At 37.3% G+C, this 19,566-nt stretch overlaps 2 protein-coding genes across 3 annotated transcripts in view; both read right to left on the bottom strand.

Moving 5' to 3' along the window:
• cetn3 (centrin 3) overlaps window positions 1-19,566 on the bottom strand; it is a 70,144-nt gene that overhangs the window by 4,387 nt on the left and 46,191 nt on the right. The gene's annotated exons all lie outside the window — the stretch shown is intronic.
• mef2ca (myocyte enhancer factor 2ca) overlaps window positions 1-19,566 on the bottom strand; it is a 39,889-nt gene that overhangs the window by 18,819 nt on the left and 1,504 nt on the right. For both annotated transcript variants that reach the window (XM_067397527.1, XM_067397526.1), the window contains exons 2-3: window positions 6,523-6,719; window positions 1,569-1,772 (exon numbers count right to left, since the gene is read on the bottom strand). In XM_067397527.1, coding sequence (XP_067253628.1) covers window positions 1,569-1,772; window positions 6,523-6,576 — 258 coding nt within the window. In that variant the 5' untranslated portion in view covers window positions 6,577-6,719. The remainder of the gene's footprint in view (window positions 1-1,568; window positions 1,773-6,522; window positions 6,720-19,566) is intronic.

The raw sequence follows: 19,566 nt of genomic DNA, 5'->3' as shown, positions 1-19,566 counted from the left end.
GTTTTCTTCGTTACATTTGAAATCATATCGATGTGCCAAGCGCTGGAGGCATGTTTTCTCAGAGGTTTGTGTGGGTGAAATTGGAGGAAGGGAAGGTTGTCACCTCCAATGCCTTCCAGCACAAGACCAAACACAAGAGGTCAACTACCATACGCACAGAGCTTTGCTCAATCTCATTAGCTGGCCATGTAGTCATTAACAGCACGACCTTTGGAAATAATTAACATTTTCCTTCCTTGCACCAACGCTCTCATTGACAATTCTCAGTAGAGAGGGAAATCTAAGGTGTGGGGTCTGGAAAACATGCGTTTCGGGGGGACGACATGGGGTTATAGTGCACGCTGTTAGTTTTTAGGATTAAAAGGAGCATTTTCAGATTACACTAATCAAGGAAATGGGATTATCCTGGCTCCTTACTGGCTTGGCAGGGTGTCCATGAGATTTGCCTCGTGGAGATGTGATGTTTCTTCCCTCATGAGGCAAGCCATGCTGTTTTCCCTCTCAGCCTCATAAAAAACCAGCAGAATCCCAGCTAAGTCTGACCCCAGGGCTTTGCTTGTAATGCATGTGTCAACGTTGCAAATGGCCTGTCGAATGGTGTTACACTAGACTGAACATTCAAAGTATAATAATAGAGTTTGAATTTGCAGCTTGTTATGTGCAAGTGAAGTGAGTTGTGAAACAATAACCGGCTCATGCTCGAACGCACAGAGATAAAGAGATCCTTCACCACAACGGAGTTCTTACAAACGCCCCTTTCAGCATCTATACTGTTATTCCTCATCGTTAAAGCGTGTTTTTCTTCATCCCTTACTTAACAAGAGAAGAGTTTGTTTGTGTGGCACCACCAGGGCTCTACGCAAATCAATCGGGTGTTTTTACTGCAAAAGGGACTTTTCCAGGGGAAATATTTTTCCCACTGCTCCCACTGGGAGCGCCATGGCCTTTCATGCATGTGGGGTGGGAACCTTCAAGTTCTCTCTTCCCAAAGTCAGGCTTGACAGGTGGTTTGGAAGAGCTGAGAGCAGTTTCACAGTTGCTCTTTGGTCTTTCAGTGATGATTTCAGCAGAAGATGCTGTGTGGACAAGGAAACCCTTACCTAGAGCAACCCCATGCTTGCCCTGTGACATTTTCAGGAGCTCACATGTCACAAAAGGTGGAGGTGATGTGCCAGCAAGACCTTAAGTCTCTGCGTACACCACCTGTTTCGAACGGTGGCACCTGCCGTGTCCTCCTAAACCTGTTGCGTAATGCGGTTCATGACGAGATACAGTAAAGTCCTCGTCCCTGTCCTTCAGCTCAGCCTGATCCGTTCTTACAGACCACAACGGCATGTGCCAAACATCTTTTGCAAGGACTTTCACAACATGTTCCCTAACAAATCACCACCAAACACGGGCCAGGTGTCAAGTTCTACAATTTGCTTAATCTGCTGAAAAGAACTGCTGGTCGAAAACAGAACAAACCTTCTTGATGCTTGATGATTCAAATGATGCTTGATGATTCAGATTTGGCAAAAACTTTGATTGGGATCTCTAAATTGTGCTTACTGCCAAGAGGAACTCACCTCCACGATGTCCGAATTCGTCCGACTCTCATGGGGCTCATTGTACTCAGTGTATTTAAGCAGAACTTTGTCCATGTCGGTGCTGGCGTACTGGAACAGTTTATTAGTGCTGTTGAAGATGATGAGGGCGATCTCACAGTCGCACAGAACGCTCAGCTCGTAGGCCTTTTTCATTAGTCCAAACTTCCTCTTTGTAAACGTAACCTGATAAACAAAAGAACAAGGAGAGGGTTACACTTGGATAGACTTGATGCCTCACATTCAAAACATTATTACTTTGGCAATGATATCATAATGGTTCACATCCTAGATAGATGGTTTGATGTCAGCCTTGTTGAAAAAAACAACAGAGATGGTCACCAACCTGTAAAGTCCTCAACAGACTTCTTAACTAGCTTATTGTACTAGGTTTCCTCATCATATTCAGCAGGCAGCAGATTTTTTTCAGCAGGAAAGTAATTAGCATTTATGTCTAATCAATGCTTAGAACTTTCAAACACTTACTACCCACAATTTGTGAACTGATACAGTAAAATATGAACTTAATTGTCTTTGTAAATCGTTTCATTTGCATTTGCATGACTTGCGTAGAAAAGCCCCATCAAAATGAAACTTATTGCTTGAGTGTGCATGGTGACATCCATCCAAAACCAAATTGTTTGACAGGGTACTCTGGTTAGAGAGCTATCAGAGCTCTACGTGCCATGCTAAATTTAGACTGGGGAGTTCAAGGTGAAATTCTGCCCAGCACGCTTCACAAATTGACAGCCCCTGGGTGGCAGGGTTCATAGGATTGCTTTGGCTAATGATGACCCAGCATCACCTAGGCACGCCGGCAGCGTTGCACACATTCCATTTGGAAAGGACGATTTCCCAAAGACACCATTTAAACCCTCGCAGAACAAACTCTCCATCTGTGTTGAGATGGCAATGAAATTTAGCGAGAAACAGCCGCACAAACCCAAAGAACTCCCTTGGGCATCTGCCTGAAATATTCAAACTCTGGATTATTGAATTCTGGCATCAAAACAAGATAGAAAGGAAATGTTATTGCTAAGAGTTGGCTCTTTGAAAGCTTATAGGAACCTTACTGGAGATCTCATTTATGTCTCATTTAAGTAGCGGATGATTCTCTTGAGGAAGAATGAATTAAGAAGCAAATTAGACAATTGCTGACATACAGTAGTGTACTGCTCTTTTTTTAATATCTCAAGAGTTCTCAATTATGTCTCAATGAAGGTTTCCCAATTATGTCTCATTTAAGTATCAACTTTGTCTCAGTTAGGCCCAGTTCACACCTGGTATTAAGATGCATTTTGGTCGATCGGATCACAAGTGGACGACACTAAATACAGGTGTAAATGGAGTCTAAAACGTTTTGAGCTTGTCAACTTTCGACCACTTCCAGAGGTAGTCGAAAACGCATTCGACCGGATTGCTTTTGTAGTGTAAATGCTCATGTGATCGAATGTGTTCGAACAGCCACTAAAGACCACCTACACTCCACCTACTGACCTAATGTGTAAACATTATGGGAAGTGCACTAGCCAGACAAGATTTAAACTTTGACGGCTGAAGACCCAAGTTTGGTTAGAAGACAAAAACTTACCAAGTACAATGTTCTCTCACCATTCCTGATTTCTAATGGTTTTCTTTGTCCATTAGATCGAAAGATCTGAAAAAAACATTCATTTACCGGCCCATAGACCTTCCCCTCAAAGAAATCAGTACAGAAGTGGTTGAAATGGACAAAACAGACCAGGTCCACTTGTGATCGACCAAAACGCATCTTAATACCAGGTGTAAACGGCGCCTTTTAACCAATGTATTGCTTTACAGTTTGAGCCAGAGCTACAGTATTTGTCTGAAATGTTTCTCTTAAAATTCCAAATAAAAATACCAAATAGACACAAAGATAGACATAAAAAACAATATAACTCAGATCATTTGACTAAACTCTAGAAGAGACATTTGTGAGATTGCTGGGGTCATTTTCTATCAAATTTGAGAAGCAGGAGACTATTTGTTCTCCATTTAATCTAATTTCTGTCAAAGAGAGACAATTTAAAGAGATTTTAGACTTTTAACAAGCAAAAGACATGCATGTGAAGGCCCTAATCTACATGGTGATGCCGGTGTTTGTGTGTTGCTGATCCCTGTGCGTGAGTTCAGACGTCATGCGCCCTGTCACAAACAAACTCCAGCAGGGTGATCTTCTCACTCCTACCGCTCAGCACGCTGATGCTCTCACCTCCACATGATTTAGATTATGCTCTCTCACACACACATGCACATGCACCGGGAGCGACAGATGTCTTACACATGCTCACTGAGACGCCCCCACACACACATACGCACACAAAAAAAACGCTCGCCTTTCACATGCTGCATGCGTTCAGTTCTATGTTCAGCCTGTCTTTACCTTAGATGTCTGAGTCACAAAGACTTTTTTTTTTTTACATTTTCCTACATGCTTTCTGATGCTAAACTGCACTTTAAAGCTGCAGCTAACCTTATATGAGAGAGCGTGCTGCCCTTATAAAAAATCATGCAAGTTTATTTCGGAGAATCTGCTGCGGGGTAAGACATCTAACACAGAACATCCACTGAGAGCTCCACCACCACAACACGGGAAAGGGTGGGCGTGGAGGGGGGCTAATCGTGCTACTGCACTGGGGGTCAGGAAGCACATTTGAGTGCATTTCCTGTCATAACAGGAAGGGTCCAATGGCTTCCCCTGCACAATGGCTTTGCCTCGGTTTCCGGCCCTGTGCTGGTCATCGAAGGGGGTGGAGACAGGTGGGGGGTGGGGGGGGGCATAGATGACAGGCAACCATTTATCCTGCGCCCTGAGCTGTTGTCTACTTGAACACTAAAGCATTGTTCAGAAGCAAAGGACAACAAGTAAAGTAACAGGCTGAACACTTAACCTTTTTTTATTAAAGTGCTCTACTGATAAAACCTCTGCGAAAAATAAACTATTTATTCAATCATGGATACTCCCTTAAAATAAAGGTTCTGAGTTCTTGATGTTACATTACTCTAAAAAGTAATTCAGGGGACTAAATAAATGCATGGTTGCAAGTTAAAAATTCTAATTTATTGTTTCAATTAATTATTTTGTAGAGTTCTGTAGACATAATAATGTTGATTATTATAACAGCTTAATATAATCTGTAATTTAAACTCAAATTTCTGCGCTAATTGTTTTTTTTTTTTAAATTAGGTTGTAATAACCTAAAGAAATTGTCTTGATAACTTCAAGACAATTTGAAATTAAGTGTTAATTTATTTGTTTTTAGTGAAGGGAATGACCTGTTAGTGTTTAATGCTGTTATGTTTGACATTTAAAAGAGTTTCTGTAATGTTGAAGTTTTTGTGGTTAGTTACCATTGTGACATTACCATACATGAAGGTAAACACTACATTGACTCTATAAGCAATGACTGCGCTAATGCTAGTGACGAGTAATATCTTGCTTGTGCATTAAATATATATGTTAAATAAGTTATGCTAGCATGTGCTATGATAGCTGTTGATTTGAACTTAAATAGATAAGATTAGCTAATTGGTTCTGGTAGTAAATTTATTTTTTTTTTTTTATTTTTTTTGAGTAATCAGCTTAAAAATGTGTGTTTATGCTATAAATGAATAAGTTTCTCTAACTGAGTGTAGCTTGTTGGTTGAAAGTAAATTCACTCAAAGTTGTCATAACTCAAAAAAATTGATGCAACAAATTGAGCCATCACATTATTTTTTAGAGTGATCAGCATTTTGGTTCTTGGATTTCCCAGAATTCATTCATGTATTGAATTTCTGTACTGAATCTAACTGTCATTCCAATTCAAATTCCAACTTGAGTTTAACTGAGTTCACACTGGCTGAAACCTGAAGACGTTGAGTTCAATACTCAGGGATATGTGACGGTTATTATCTCATTAAGAGCTAGCGCTCTGGTGGTATGACCCGCAGCTATCCGTGTTAGCCATGAAATTGAATAGTTCCCGCTCCAAATCATGATTTCACATTTGGCCCTGTACTACACTCTTAAAAATAAAGTTTCCAAAAGGGGTTTTTTGCAACGATGCCATAGAAGAACCATTTTGGGTTCCCCAAAGAACCTTTCAGTGACAGTTCTGAAACTCAACCATTTTTATTTTCTTAGTGTGAAGAACATTTTAATAATCTAAAGAACCTTTTTCCACTATAAAGAATTCTTTGTCCATTGGAAATGTTCCATGGATGTTAAAGTTTCATGCTAATTAATAACCTTTATTTTTAAGAGTGTAGAGTTCAAGCCCAACTTTATATTTTTAGGGGTTCAGGATTAATACAAAAAGAGAAAAAAAAAAGAATCCTAAAAACTGAGAAATAAAGGATGTGAACTCAAAGTCACAACCCCTAAACCATCAGGACAGAGAAACGCTGGTTCAATCAGGAAGGTAAGAGGTTGATGTGCTTCATAAGTGTTGTCAGATGTGGCTACAGATCCTGCCTGTCTAATTGCCCGGGTGAGTAATAAGTTGGAACTGCTCGTTGTGGTGAATGACACACCCGCTGGTGGAGGCACGGTTTCCTCTACTCCATTACAAACCTCAATTATTCAGACTCTCCACATCTTATCATCTAATGCAAGAGCAATGAATTTAATATTGCAATTAAAGAAGCATTAAAAATAGCAATTATGATGATTTAGGACAATTATATTTCACATTCACACACAAACACCCAACACACGTGGGCAAAACTACAGCAGCTAGTCTGAAGTGAGAATCCAGCTTGTGAGTGTCTTGTGACGCTGTCGTCAGAAGCTGCTGGCACTTCCTTAAGTGATGCATACTATCTGTGTGTGTGTGTGTGTGTGTGTGTGTGTGAAAGAGTATGCGCTAAAGATTTATTGCATTTCTGTGAAATGAGCACTCCATTCTTTCCTTCCAGATAAAATCTCTTTTACCTGTCTGTTGCGTTCATCCATTATCCGTGCAATCTGAATCTTTTTCCTCCCCATTATTTCGGCCTGGTATTCCTTCCTATTCCAAAAGTACTGTACACACTCGTCTTCCTTCCTCTCGTCGCTCGCTCTCTCCGATCCTCAATGCAGTCTTTCCTCTTTTCTTGTTCCTCTTATTTCAAAGACTCCGGCATCCGTTCCTGAACAGACAAGACAGAGAAAGAGATACAGATTTAATCAGACAGACGTTGATATCTCTCAGTGCTCGAATGTGAAAAGAAACTGAGCATTTTGTTAACAGCGTACAAAATCAGGACTTTCTGGGAAACACGACTGATTTATAAACGTTTCACACTGAGAAAAAAACAGTGCTTTAAAATGTCTTGCTTTAAAATAGTAAATCAGTATAAATTAGTGTGGTCAAAAGAATTTAAAAAATGTGATGATACCAGCATTGCCCTGTGGCATTTTGAGCGCTGTTAAGCAGATTGTGTTTATGCAGATATGTTTGTGATTGGCTACAATGATCAACGCTTCAAAAACACATTGTAAATAGACATCTTTCGAGCGTCTGTTTTCAAATGCTCCCTTGTGTTTCTGTGTAAGCGCGCAGTGAAGTGTGTCACAGATGTCTATTTACAACATGTTTTGAAGCGTTGATCATTGTAGCCAATCACAGACATATCTGTTGAGCATGTGAACAAAATGACCAATCAGAGGCATTTATGATTCTGCTCAACAGCGCTCAAAATGCTAGAGGGAAAATCTTTTGGTACCCAAGTCGATACTTTTGACAACACCAATTATATATTATATATATATATAAACACACACACACACACACATAATGATGTTTTGCTTTTATGTAAATAAAATATAATAAATAGTTGATTTTATAAGTGACTACATTTTCTGAACAAAATTGAGCAAAATATACATATATAAATATATATCCAAAACAAATGTTTAAAATATTTAATATTGATTAAATATTATAATATTTAAAACAAATGTACTTAAGAAATAAAAAGTTTAAGACAATAAGATTAGGTTTTTTTTTCATACACCATTGGCATATCGTTTTTCATATTGATTTAAACAAATTAGTTATGTTTATGCTTAAAAATAAATAAAAACATTAAATATAATTGAAAAAATTTGTTGAAGATTTTCACATTTAGTTGATTTTTAAAAGTAACTACATCTTCACGTTTTATGAAAAAAAAAAAAAATATATATATATATATATATATATATAAATTTGAGTGAAGTTAGCATGAGCAAAACTCGCTGTCATAATGACAGAGAAAGTAGGTAGTTGCCATGGTGTTGCTATGTGGTTTCTGAGGTGTTCTTGGTTGTTCCTAGGTGGTTTAGTCAATAAAAATATTCCGGTCCCTTAGAAAAGTGTATGTGTATGAGCATCAGCAATAGTTTAGGAAGCACCATTACCTACAATGTCCCCAGAGAACACAAGTGCTTGGTTGAAGACCAGAGCAACTTGTATAAGAGGAAATAAAACTCAAGGGCAACCCACAATGCAAATGAGAGAAAGCGGTTATCTTTGGGGAGGAGAGGTGAAATGTTCACACTCACAACAAGAGGGAGGGAAAACACGCGGCCAGCATAGAAACTGAGAATCGGCAGCAAATCTTCCAGGGTCAACTGCTTCTTTTCACTTAAACATGGTCAACAACTTGGCAATGCATGCATCAAGATGTGACCTTTTGATTATGCTTCAAGTTGACTGATAAAAGCCAGAGAGATGTGAAGGATTTATAAAGGAGGGATGGAAAAAGCAGATGATACATCAGAAGAGGAAGTTACAGGAATGTTGTGACAGCTTTTCATTTGAATTTGAAAAGCATACCAAACGATAAAAGCCTCGGCAAGCTCCGCTCGGACAGCGAGTGTGCCAATAAAAATGGAAACTTACGGTAAATTCAAGACAGCGAGATCAAATACTGAGTGTCTTTTGGCATAGGTAAAAACTGCATTCAAAGTCCCATAAAAAACTGTTCCATATTGACTTTTAATGGATCCCTTTATATGTGCAAAAACACCATTCTTCTCAAGATCTACATCTACCTTATCCAACTTAGCTTACAGCCTGATGGATGGTCACCCAGTGAGTGACACCTTACGTAACTTTAAGCTGTTCAGGACATGTAATCCATTAAACCCAGACTCAAAGAGTTCCCTTTAGCCACTGGGCCGATGATGTCCAACTCACTCATCTCCAATAACTGATCAGTCTGCTTATGTGTAGCAATTTAATTTCAGGATTAGCATACATGCTGTGGGGTACAGAATGTCTTGTTTGACTAAAGTCATTTATGCAGTTAAACAGTCATATTTAAGCAAGGAATCAATCACAATGTATATATATATTTATTATAATTATAATTATACATAATAATACAAAAATAATCAATAAAAAAATATTAGACCAATAATAAAATAAAATAAATTCAATTAAAATAGTTGAATTACATAAAATAAAAAATATACTATTTTTATTTATTAAAACATATTATATTATTATAAAACATAATATTATAAAATATCAGACCAATGGCAATAATTAATTAGATGGAAAATAAAATAAAATAAAACAAAATAATATAATATAAAATAAAATAAAATAACAAATGGCAATAATAAATCAGATGGATACTAATATTTACAAAAATAAATTACAAAAGAATAATAAATTAAATATTATTAATCATTTTTAGGAAAATTATAAATAATTAAAATCAATCAATAAATAGTCTTAACAATTTGCTTTCAATATCAGACCAATGCCAATAATTAAGAAGCTAATATTGGATAAAATAAAATAAAATAAAATAAAATAAAATAAAATAAAATAAAATAAAATAAAATAAATAAAAAAATAAAATAACAAATGGCAATAATAAATCAGATGGATACTAATATTTACAAAAATAAATTACAAAAAATAATAAATTAAATATTATTAATCATTTTTAGGAAAATTATAAATAATTAAAATCAATCAATAAATAGTCTTAACAATTTGCTTTCAATATCAGACCAATGCCAATAATTAAGAAGCTAATATTGGATAAAATAAAATAAAATAAAATAAAATAAAATAAAATAAAATAAAATAAAATAAAATAAAATAAAATAAAATAAAACATATTCTGATTCTAATATGGGACCAAAGGCATGATTTTTTAAAGAGGGAATTGCCAGATAAATGTAGTGAAATTGTGAACACGCACTCAACAAAAACCCCACAGGAACTGGACATGTCGAGGCAAAATGGCTTAGAGGTCAGAGATGCTAGTGTGTTTACCCATGTGACGGAAAGATAAAGACAGAGAGAGACAGGCGTGGGAGGAGCTGCTGTGTTACTTGAGTAGGAAGGAGGGCGGCCCAGTGCCAAGAAACCAGGAGCAGGGATCTCCAGAGAGTAATGTGCAACATTAAGTCACTTTGTTAATCTGCCTCTCTGCTTCTCCCGAGGGCAGCGGGAGAGGACAGATATCTCCTCGTCCTGTGAAGAGCGGCATGGTGCCACCGAAATAAAACAGCACTGAGATAACACCTAGATATGACTGAGACAGTCTCCTGAGGGGCCATTAGACCCAGGACAACTTCCAGAGAAGGGCAGAAAGGCCTCCTAGCAAACCCTTTGCAAATTAGCTGTGGTAAAAGGGCAACATGTCATTCATGCCTACATAAGTAAATTCTGACATGCAACCGTACAGTCAATGAAAATGTGTTTAAAAATACACCTCAGAGCAGCAGATTAGCGATTAGCGCACACGCTAACACACCACAATGCATGAAATCCCATTTTGCATTAATTCCATCACTATTATACCAATCAACATGATTTTTACATGTTCTGAAGAAAAAGTTACTGGGGCTTTCACAATGCTAATGTGTTTTTAGCATGTTGCTAAGTGTTTATTAGAGTGTTCTAGATAATGCTTTACTCTCTTTGGTCATTTTAAAGTTTCCATGATATTCTGATCCCTAAAGGCCTGTTCACACCAAGTACAATAGCTACAACATTTTAAAGAATGAGAATAGGGAAGTTCAAGAGTAAAATGAGAACGACACAGAGGAACAATCATTGGAAACACTGAATTTTTTCCAGCTAATGAATGATAAAAACACTGACAGCCAATCAGAATCCATTTTGATTTAAAGAGCTTGAGCATTTAGCAGATATCTGATATAGATATCATTCTTGGTGTGAACGGGCCTTAAATATGGCTCGTATGAATTTTCATTCGAAAAGCAATAGCACTCCTCTCCTAATGAAGTTGCATGATTTGATACAGCAATGTTTGCAAACAGTGTGAAAGTATTGTACTTAAAGTTGTTAGGGGATCTCAAAAGTATGAGTAACAGTGAAGACACCGCTAATAAAGACCGAAATAAACAAAAGAAAATCCCCAAACTAGCATTTATAAGGTAGCCTCTGGCATAACTTGGCTAATGTCAGTCAACACGATTGAGATTGGAGCCTGTACAACTTCATTATCACCATCTTTCAGGGCATCTGAAACACTGAAGATGTGCCAGGCAGCAGAGGAACTTGTCGGAGCACGTCGAAGCACATCCTCAGAGCACTTGGCAGACCCCCAGAGGTGTCAGACAGCTGACTCTGACTCGAAGGAGGAAGCGGCTCTTCGCAAACAACACCCAGCAGCTTGCACAAATGGACATAATGACAGGAAGTCTTCTTCGCAGACTACCTCATAAGGAAGTGACATCACTGATTAGAAACAATACAAGATGCCTCTTCCCATAAACCGCTTCACGATGCAGAAAATGGGAAGTGCAAACAAACATCATTGTTCTGAAGTGACTGATGAGGTTTGCAAGTTTTACCAATCTCTTTCAGAGTTTGATAGTAAGCCACCACAAGTATCCTCTTATATATGTCCATCCTGTTTGGTAAACCATATTCTTCCAAATATCTTCTTTTGTGTTCAGCAGAAGAAAGAAATTCATACAGGTTTGGATCAACTTGAGGGTGAGGAAATGATGACGTATGAGCAATAGTAATAGTGATATTTGCTTTAGCAAATACTACCAATCAACCAACCTCATCCCTCAACAACCCAGCGGCCTTCAAATTATGCTCAAAATGTTCAAGAACATACGTTCTGCCAGCTTTCCCCCCAGCTGCATCTCATGGAGAGGACTCCAGCATCTCTTTGGTGTCTATCAAGGGAGCCCACTATGGCTCAGAGCATTGGCCGCCAAGAGACTGTATCAATCAGTGCCGGAATGGGGACAAGTCACTCTCCACCCCACCCTTACGGCTCGCCTCAAAACTTCCCAAGGACAAAGAGGAGACAGCGTCTGTCTTTCTCAATGAGAGCACACGAGCTGTGGAGGTTAGTCGTACCACGGAACGAGACCAGCTCCCAGACGCCCCGCTACATTCCCACATCCTGAACCCGCGGTTCCTCACGGAGCACTGTGCGTGAACAGCCGTGGGCCATGTGAGTCCAGGATGATGCTGTCCGCTTAGCGCGAGATTAGAGAGATCTGTCTTTGGCTCACATTGCAATGGTCTTGTATTTACAAGTTTTCAGAAATTCCATGTTTAAATATGCAAATTAGAAATGATCTAATTAAATATGCACTCATTTGCATAAACGTCCACCACAGACAGGTTCAAAATTCTGTGATGAGATTTTGGTTATCTTTTGTTGTCTCTCCATAAATCAGAGAATACGGTCAACAGCCAGCATGTTTTCAGGAATTAAATGTTAATAAATATATAAAATGTTAAATATAGTGCTGTCAAATCGATTAATCATGATTAATTGCATCTAACATAAAAGTGTGTATATAATATATGCGTATATATATTGACACAAAAGATAAAATGTAATAAAACAAACACTTAAATGTGTCTTTTTAGATGATTTCTTTCCTCTAGTCTGAAAGAAGACAATTAATGTGCTTCAGGTAACATAATATTTTGAATTTCTGTTGATTAAATCAATCACCTTCATTGAATTAACTCAAATTTTTAATTTCAATGAACTCAAAATTTTAAGGCAACCAGGTAACTTACTTAAGTTAAACCAACAATTCTTTTTTAAACTACAGCAAAAAACAATAGTTTTGCCTGCAATGTCATGATAGATTTAGACAGATATATTGTGAATTAAGCACATATAATGTGTTTAAAGTATAAATCTCACACAATAATATTACATTTATGCTTAAAACAAGAGAAAAAAAAATTGCTAAAGGGTAAAATGAAGTAATTCAAGATATCTTCTCTAAAAACAAGTTTAGCCAAGCCTGGTAAGCTACACTTCCTTATTTGCCAAAATCAATGGAAAATCTCAAATTATGTCCCAGTTCTTTGCAGGAATTTCAGCGACCTAATTACAAAAGCTAAGCTAGCAGATACAATCAAGCAGTTAGCAACAATTTGGTAAATATTCTGGCAAATAACTCTCAAAACTGTGACAGCAAGAGCACAAGGCATTTTGACACTGTGCTCATAGTTGGGGGCGCATTTGCATGGCTTCCTTTTGCTGTCGAGATGTGTGTCACACAGCTGTGTTCTCTCAGCGTGTGTGCGTCGCGTTTGTGCTTCACCGCTAACCGATACCCACTGCCAACTGAAACTCTGCGGCCATTCGTAGCCACATGCTAAGATATCACTTCTCCTTTCTGTTACATTATTTGAAATGCTCTCAATTCGTGACATTAAAGTCTGTGCTTGATACGCGCTCATTTAAATCTACAACTTTGCTAAAATCAAAAATGTTTTGTGTTTTACATAATAAACAGTTAAAAATGAAAATGTGCATTTGTTAGCATAAATGTATTTTTATTAGTGTAACTAATGAAAGATTTATTTAATAATATGACATACTTTCTTCGATTTGAACAAGACTGTGCTAGTTAATTAATAAATAGTTTTTGAGTTGATAAATAATTTTATAAATTTGAGTTGAAATAATTTTACTTTGTAAGAATAATAAAAATGCAGAATGACATGAGGCACAAAACTGGTACAGATTTGTAGGAAATGAATATAGTTTAACGTTTGTTATGCATATTTGTCCACATCTGTATCTGACCAATCAGAATCAAGTATTCTAGAAAGCTGTAGGTTTCAAAAACATTTAAGAATCTTTCCATCCCCAAAATGTGCAGCAAAATCAAAGTCTAACAACAATAATATGATGTGAATTTTTATGCCAAACCAGACTGTGTATGATTTGCCAAGAGTAAATGCACACTTGCCCTGCTGTTAGCGGTTCATGGCTTAGACACGGACCTGTGATCGATATTCTTAAGTGTTTTTGTCAGGCTGCCCGACGTGGAGAAGAGATCTTGCCAGTTGGTTGGCTCTGACATCAGAGTATATCTCACGGTGTAGGCTGATCTCTCCGCTCTTGGCAGCGTGTACGGGACTGCGCTCTCACGCAGCAGGTGAGTGACCTGAAGAAAGCAGGTGGCCAGTTCTTCCTCTGATCCTTTGAATTACACCCTGAAGCTTAATATTTGATCTTGGTGGTTTGTTCAAATCCTTAACCTTAAGTGTGAGCAACAGTAATCATGCAAGACTCTAATAAGAGGTTTTTCTAATGGATTGAGATGTTGTTCTACGGTTGACAGGGAGGTTTAGACGTAAAGACAACAACTAGAAAGATCAGGAGTCGGATTCACAAAATATTCTCTTTTTTTGGCATGGTAATGGATATGACAATATTGATATGTTTGGTCTTGGAGGAATAGATCTGCTACTCTGCTGCTGTTGTTTAATATGAATTGCTACAGCCAATACATAAACAACATGCTGTGCTGTGAGTAAGTAAGACATGCTGCTGCTGGACAATGTAGCATACATGAATTACCTGTAGTAGATTTATACAGGTGGAGCTGGGGAAGGCGGAGGGTTTCTGAAAGCGCACTGGACTGCTACAGCAAATGCTGGCCAAGTATGAGCAGCAAGCTCATTGGCTACTGATACAGCAGGAACCAATCAGTTGTGCCCTATAGAGAATGATGTGATTGCAAGCAGATTGAATTAGGGACCTCAACCATCTAGAGTTTCATGACAGAACTTTGTATGAAAATTTGAATTCTTGAGAAGTTAAGAATAACCTCTTAAATTTAGAATAAACTCTAACTTGTCTTAAATCCCCAAAAGTATGATTTTTAATGAATTTATTGGGTAGTTTAAATTAACATTACACAATTTATACCATGGTCTGTCTGAATAATTGATTCTGATTGGTTGGAAGGTGTGCATTAAAACTGTCAGTTAAAAAAGTCAGTTTAATCGCCATTCCATATTAAATGCTGCTTTCACTGAAGTGAACACACACACTGTTTTTGAAGGAATTAAACTCACATCTTCATTATTAGTAGAAAGAGATGCAGGTAATTTTTACCCTTCATGTCAAATAGTGGACTGCAAACATCAATGACAGCTTTAATATTTCACTGCTGACAAATGAGCATGGTATAACTAGGATAAGTCACGTTTAGCTGTGCATTAAATGATTTGAATGCACTCTGCTTCATGTTATTTTGGTAATCTGCAGGCGGTGCAAAAAGACGGCCAAGATGTTTTTCATCGAGTCACTAGATTAGTTCACTTCCAAATTAAAATTTCCTGATAATTTACTCACCCCCATGTCATCCAAGATGTTTATGTCTTTCGTTCTTCAAGTTATTGAGGAAAACATTCCAGGATTTTTCTCCATATAGTGGACTACACTAGGGTACAGCGGGTTGAAGGTCCAAATTACAGTTTCAGTGCAGCTTCAAAGGGCTCTACACGATCCCAGACGAGGAATAAGAGTCTTATCTACCGAAACGATCTGTCAGTTTCTAAAAAAATAAAAATGACATACTTTTTAACCACAAATGCTCATCTTTGACTGCTCTGCGATGTGCCGCGCATTATGTAATCACATTGGAAAGGTCAAACGCCCTTTACACACACAAAAAAAGGTAAAACAACGATGTCGGATGATTTTTTTGAAGTTGGAGGAGAAAATGAGATGGAGTTTTCCACCCTACCATGGTACTTCCGCCTACGTCACACGTGATCTTTCCAACATGATGACGTAATGCGTGGTTTTTAGATAATGAAAGATCATTTCACTAGATAAGACCCTTATTCCTCGTCTGGGATCGGATAGAGTGCTTTGAAGCTGCACTGAAACTGAAATTTGGACCTTCAACCCATTGTACCCCACTGAAGTCCACTATATGGAGAAAAATCCTGGAATGTTTTCCTCAAAAACCTTAATTTCTTTTTCGACTGAAGACAAACATAAACATCTTGGATGACATGGGGGTGAGTAAATGATCAGGAAATTTTAATTCTGAAGTGCACTGATCCTTCAAGAAGTAAAAAAATGTTCTTGGGTAATTCTTAAGAATATTTCAAGAAGTGACCTTGCAAACTTCTTAGAACTTAACTTAGGAAATGTCCTAACTTTTCATGAATCAGGCCCTTACTAGATCTGTTTATCTCACACAGTGTCTGCATCATAAGAATTGGATTTGATCTCGCAGTGGCGGCCTGGAGGTCTGGGTGTGGGTGTTTACAGCAGCATGGGAACGATCTCACGGGGAGGAAGTGACGTGGAAGCTAGGGAGCATTGTAAACCAAACCAGGATGACAGCAGCCCGACAACAGCCACCTCAAACTCCCCCTCACTGACTTCCTCTTCCAAATATACTGCACGTGTAAATGGAGCAGAACCAAAAATACAATTATGAACTTTTTACCTCAAACAGCAAAAAGCAGTGGCTAAACTTGATAGCTCATCACAACCGACGCAAACATTGTTTACATTACGAGAGACAAATCTGGGGTGTTGTGGGATTTGCGACTTCTAAAAGATCAATATTTTATTTAATTTACAGCTCTCTACGCAGATCACACTCTGTGACGTCAAATGCAGAATAGAGATGCAGATGCTCATTTTGAAAGTAAACCTCATTGTGGGAATTGGCAGAAAAAAAAATCTGACACATAATCAAGGAACAAACTTACATGAGTGGAGCAACATTGTCAGGCCTAAAAAAGGCCACAAACATGCAAGTTTGCGACAACCAAACATGGATTACACCTCTGTAATTTTGAGGATGGAGAAAATTTGAGGGTTTTGGCTACACTCTGTGCTATATTTAAGCAAGACGGCATGAGATTATCACTCTATGTCACAGCCTTGAGGGTCTTAAAGGGATAGCTCACCAAACAAAATGAGAATTCGGACAACATTTACTCACCCTAATGTTGGTCATAACCTGTCTGACTTATTCTTCTGAGGAACACAATGGGTTCCAAACAACATTTGACCCCCTTGACTTTCATTGTATGTTGTGTTCCACTGAATAAAGAAAGACAAGTTTTTACCAACATGAGGGTGAGTAAATGATGACAGGATTTTTATTTTTGGGTGAACTATCCGGAAATTATTATTTTAAGTCAATTTATTAATTAGAACTCTTCTGACAACCTAGTCACTGTAAACAATTATTGTTGGTTGAGTTAATACAATGAATGAGATTGGTTTAATCAACAGATACTCAACATATTATGTTATCTGAACCACATTTATTATCTAAGTTGATCTGACAAAAGAAAAAAAATCAAGACAATTATGTTTTACAGTGTGACATATAAACTAAGAATAATACTTGCATGCGGCAGTTACTTGTAAACAGGTATTTCACATCACAGCTGGTGCTATATTATATTTTAGCACTGTATAGACCAATTGGTCTCCAGAAATGAAACTTTACAGTTTATGGACACACAAAGTATTCCGCTGTCAAGATTTGTCGGTAGCTGTCCTTGATCAGCTGGACTTCTGTAAGACCTCAGGAGGTCAAGAATGTCCATTTGTCATTTGAAAGACACCTGGCTTGGGATTCTTGCTGAAGACACTGTTTGAAACCTGTCTGTGTACAGATGTCATATAATAGTTGAGTCCAAAAGATGGACAGGCTGAACCAGGAGCTCAAGAAACCTGCTGACTATCCAGTTAATGGGAATAACTAGACAAGATTCCAGTGGCGTTACAGTGGATGCAGTATCTGTTACCTCAGAGCCGACAAGTCACATTTTAAATACTTTAACTAACCTCACTCTAAACTATGAACACATGATCCACTAAAAATATCCCCCGACGCACGCGTCGAGCTGATTAATGCTATATACGGCCCACCGTACAAAGAGATCTCTGTGCAAAACCTACTCACTGGAGGATGCAACACAGTGAATTGAGCATTTTACACCAGTGAAAAAGATAGATTACGTGACGGGGGAAAAAACCTGATTTTTTTTTTTTTTTTTTTTTTGTGGCAAAATCAAGTTGTGCCAAAAAACTGCTTCGAGAGCAAGATCAGCAAAACCACAGACCAGGAGAGCTTAGGTTTCATTTATACATTTGTCTAGGGTTAAAACAAGGTTGATTATGCATAGTGCAAATTCTTCATTTACAATGAATCCATAATATATATCTATATACACGCACACACAGTCAAACCAAAATTTATTCAGACACCTTGAACATTTCATTCATTCATACAGTTTATTCACTATAGTTAAAAAAATGGATATGACAAGATCTCAGAGTTAAACGGTGTCAGAAAAAATTAAATCTTAATTATGTCAGATAACACTTAAGCAAAACATGGTCAGGTCAAAATGTCTGAATAATTTTTGGTTCCAAATTTTTAGCAATTTTACTGGTAGTCCACTGTATGAATAATTTTTGGGTATAATATGTCACAGTTTACTTTATTTTGCTATCCTCACTTACATAAATCAACTATAGTGTCCTGCACCCACTAGTAAATATATATCAAAAATACTGTATAATATATATATATATATATATATATATATATATATATATATATATATATATATATATATATATATATATATATATATATATAATTCTCAATATATATATAATAAATACACTACCAATACTAAATATACTATTTAAAAGTTTGGGGTCAGAAAGATTTTTAATGTTTTTAAAAGAAGTCTTTTCTGCTCACCAAGGCTTTTTTTATTTGATCAAAAATACAGTAAAAAACAGTAATATTATGAAATATTATTGCAATTAAATATAACTGGTTTCGATTTGAATATATTTTAAAAAGTAATTTATTCCTGTGATGCAAAGCTGAATTTTCAGCATCATTACTCCAGTCTTCAATGTCACATGATCCTTCAGAAATCATTCTTATATGCTGATCTGCTCAAGAAACGTTTCTTATTTCTGTATGTATAAGAAATTAGTTTAGAAATTTATCATGAAAATATTTACGAGTCTGCATAAAAAAACCACGGCTTTCATATAATGACATTGGACATGTCTTCATTCAGGAGTTATAATCAGCACAGCTGTTTTTCGAGAACGATGATGGTGACATACTTTTGAGGTTTTGCTGCATTTCACTCAATGGCTAATGAAGAAAACCAAGGAAAGTGCCATGGAGGTCTGACCAGCACCCAGACCACCCAGCAGGATAACCTACACAACTCATATACTGAGTGCACTCATCTCCATATACTGTATGCTGCTACTAGCTGTTAATACCACAATTGCAACTTCATCCCATCAAGCCCTTTATGAAACTGCTGGTTATTTCTTAATATGACAAACCGAGATCATTAAAATCATCTACAGGCCTGAGGTTTTTGGATGGTTAGCTTTTTAAAAATTCATCAACGTTAGTTTTGCTTACAGTATTTATTAATTACCCTCTCACCATCAAGTGAATCCTCGCACAGCTTGTGTTAACGAAAACACATGGGCTGTTGTCATAACTTATTGCTGTTAAGTTGTCATCATTCACTGGTAACTAATGCAATCACAAGTCAGGTTTATAGTTTCCTGATGGCAATAAACAGTTGAAGTGTGTGCCATTCTTTGAGAGGCACATCTCAGAGTCTCAGTGCATGGCACACGTTTCCTGTTTGTGTACTAGTATTTCACCTCGCTCTTCTCTATAAGAGCACTTAAGCATCATGAATCG

Source organism: Chanodichthys erythropterus, chromosome 10 (assembly GCF_024489055.1).
Source record: "Chanodichthys erythropterus isolate Z2021 chromosome 10, ASM2448905v1, whole genome shotgun sequence".
NCBI classification, from domain to species: domain Eukaryota; kingdom Metazoa; phylum Chordata; class Actinopteri; order Cypriniformes; family Xenocyprididae; genus Chanodichthys; species Chanodichthys erythropterus.
The sequence above is the reverse complement of the archived record's forward strand: the minus strand, read 5'-3'. Positions and strand labels throughout refer to the sequence as shown.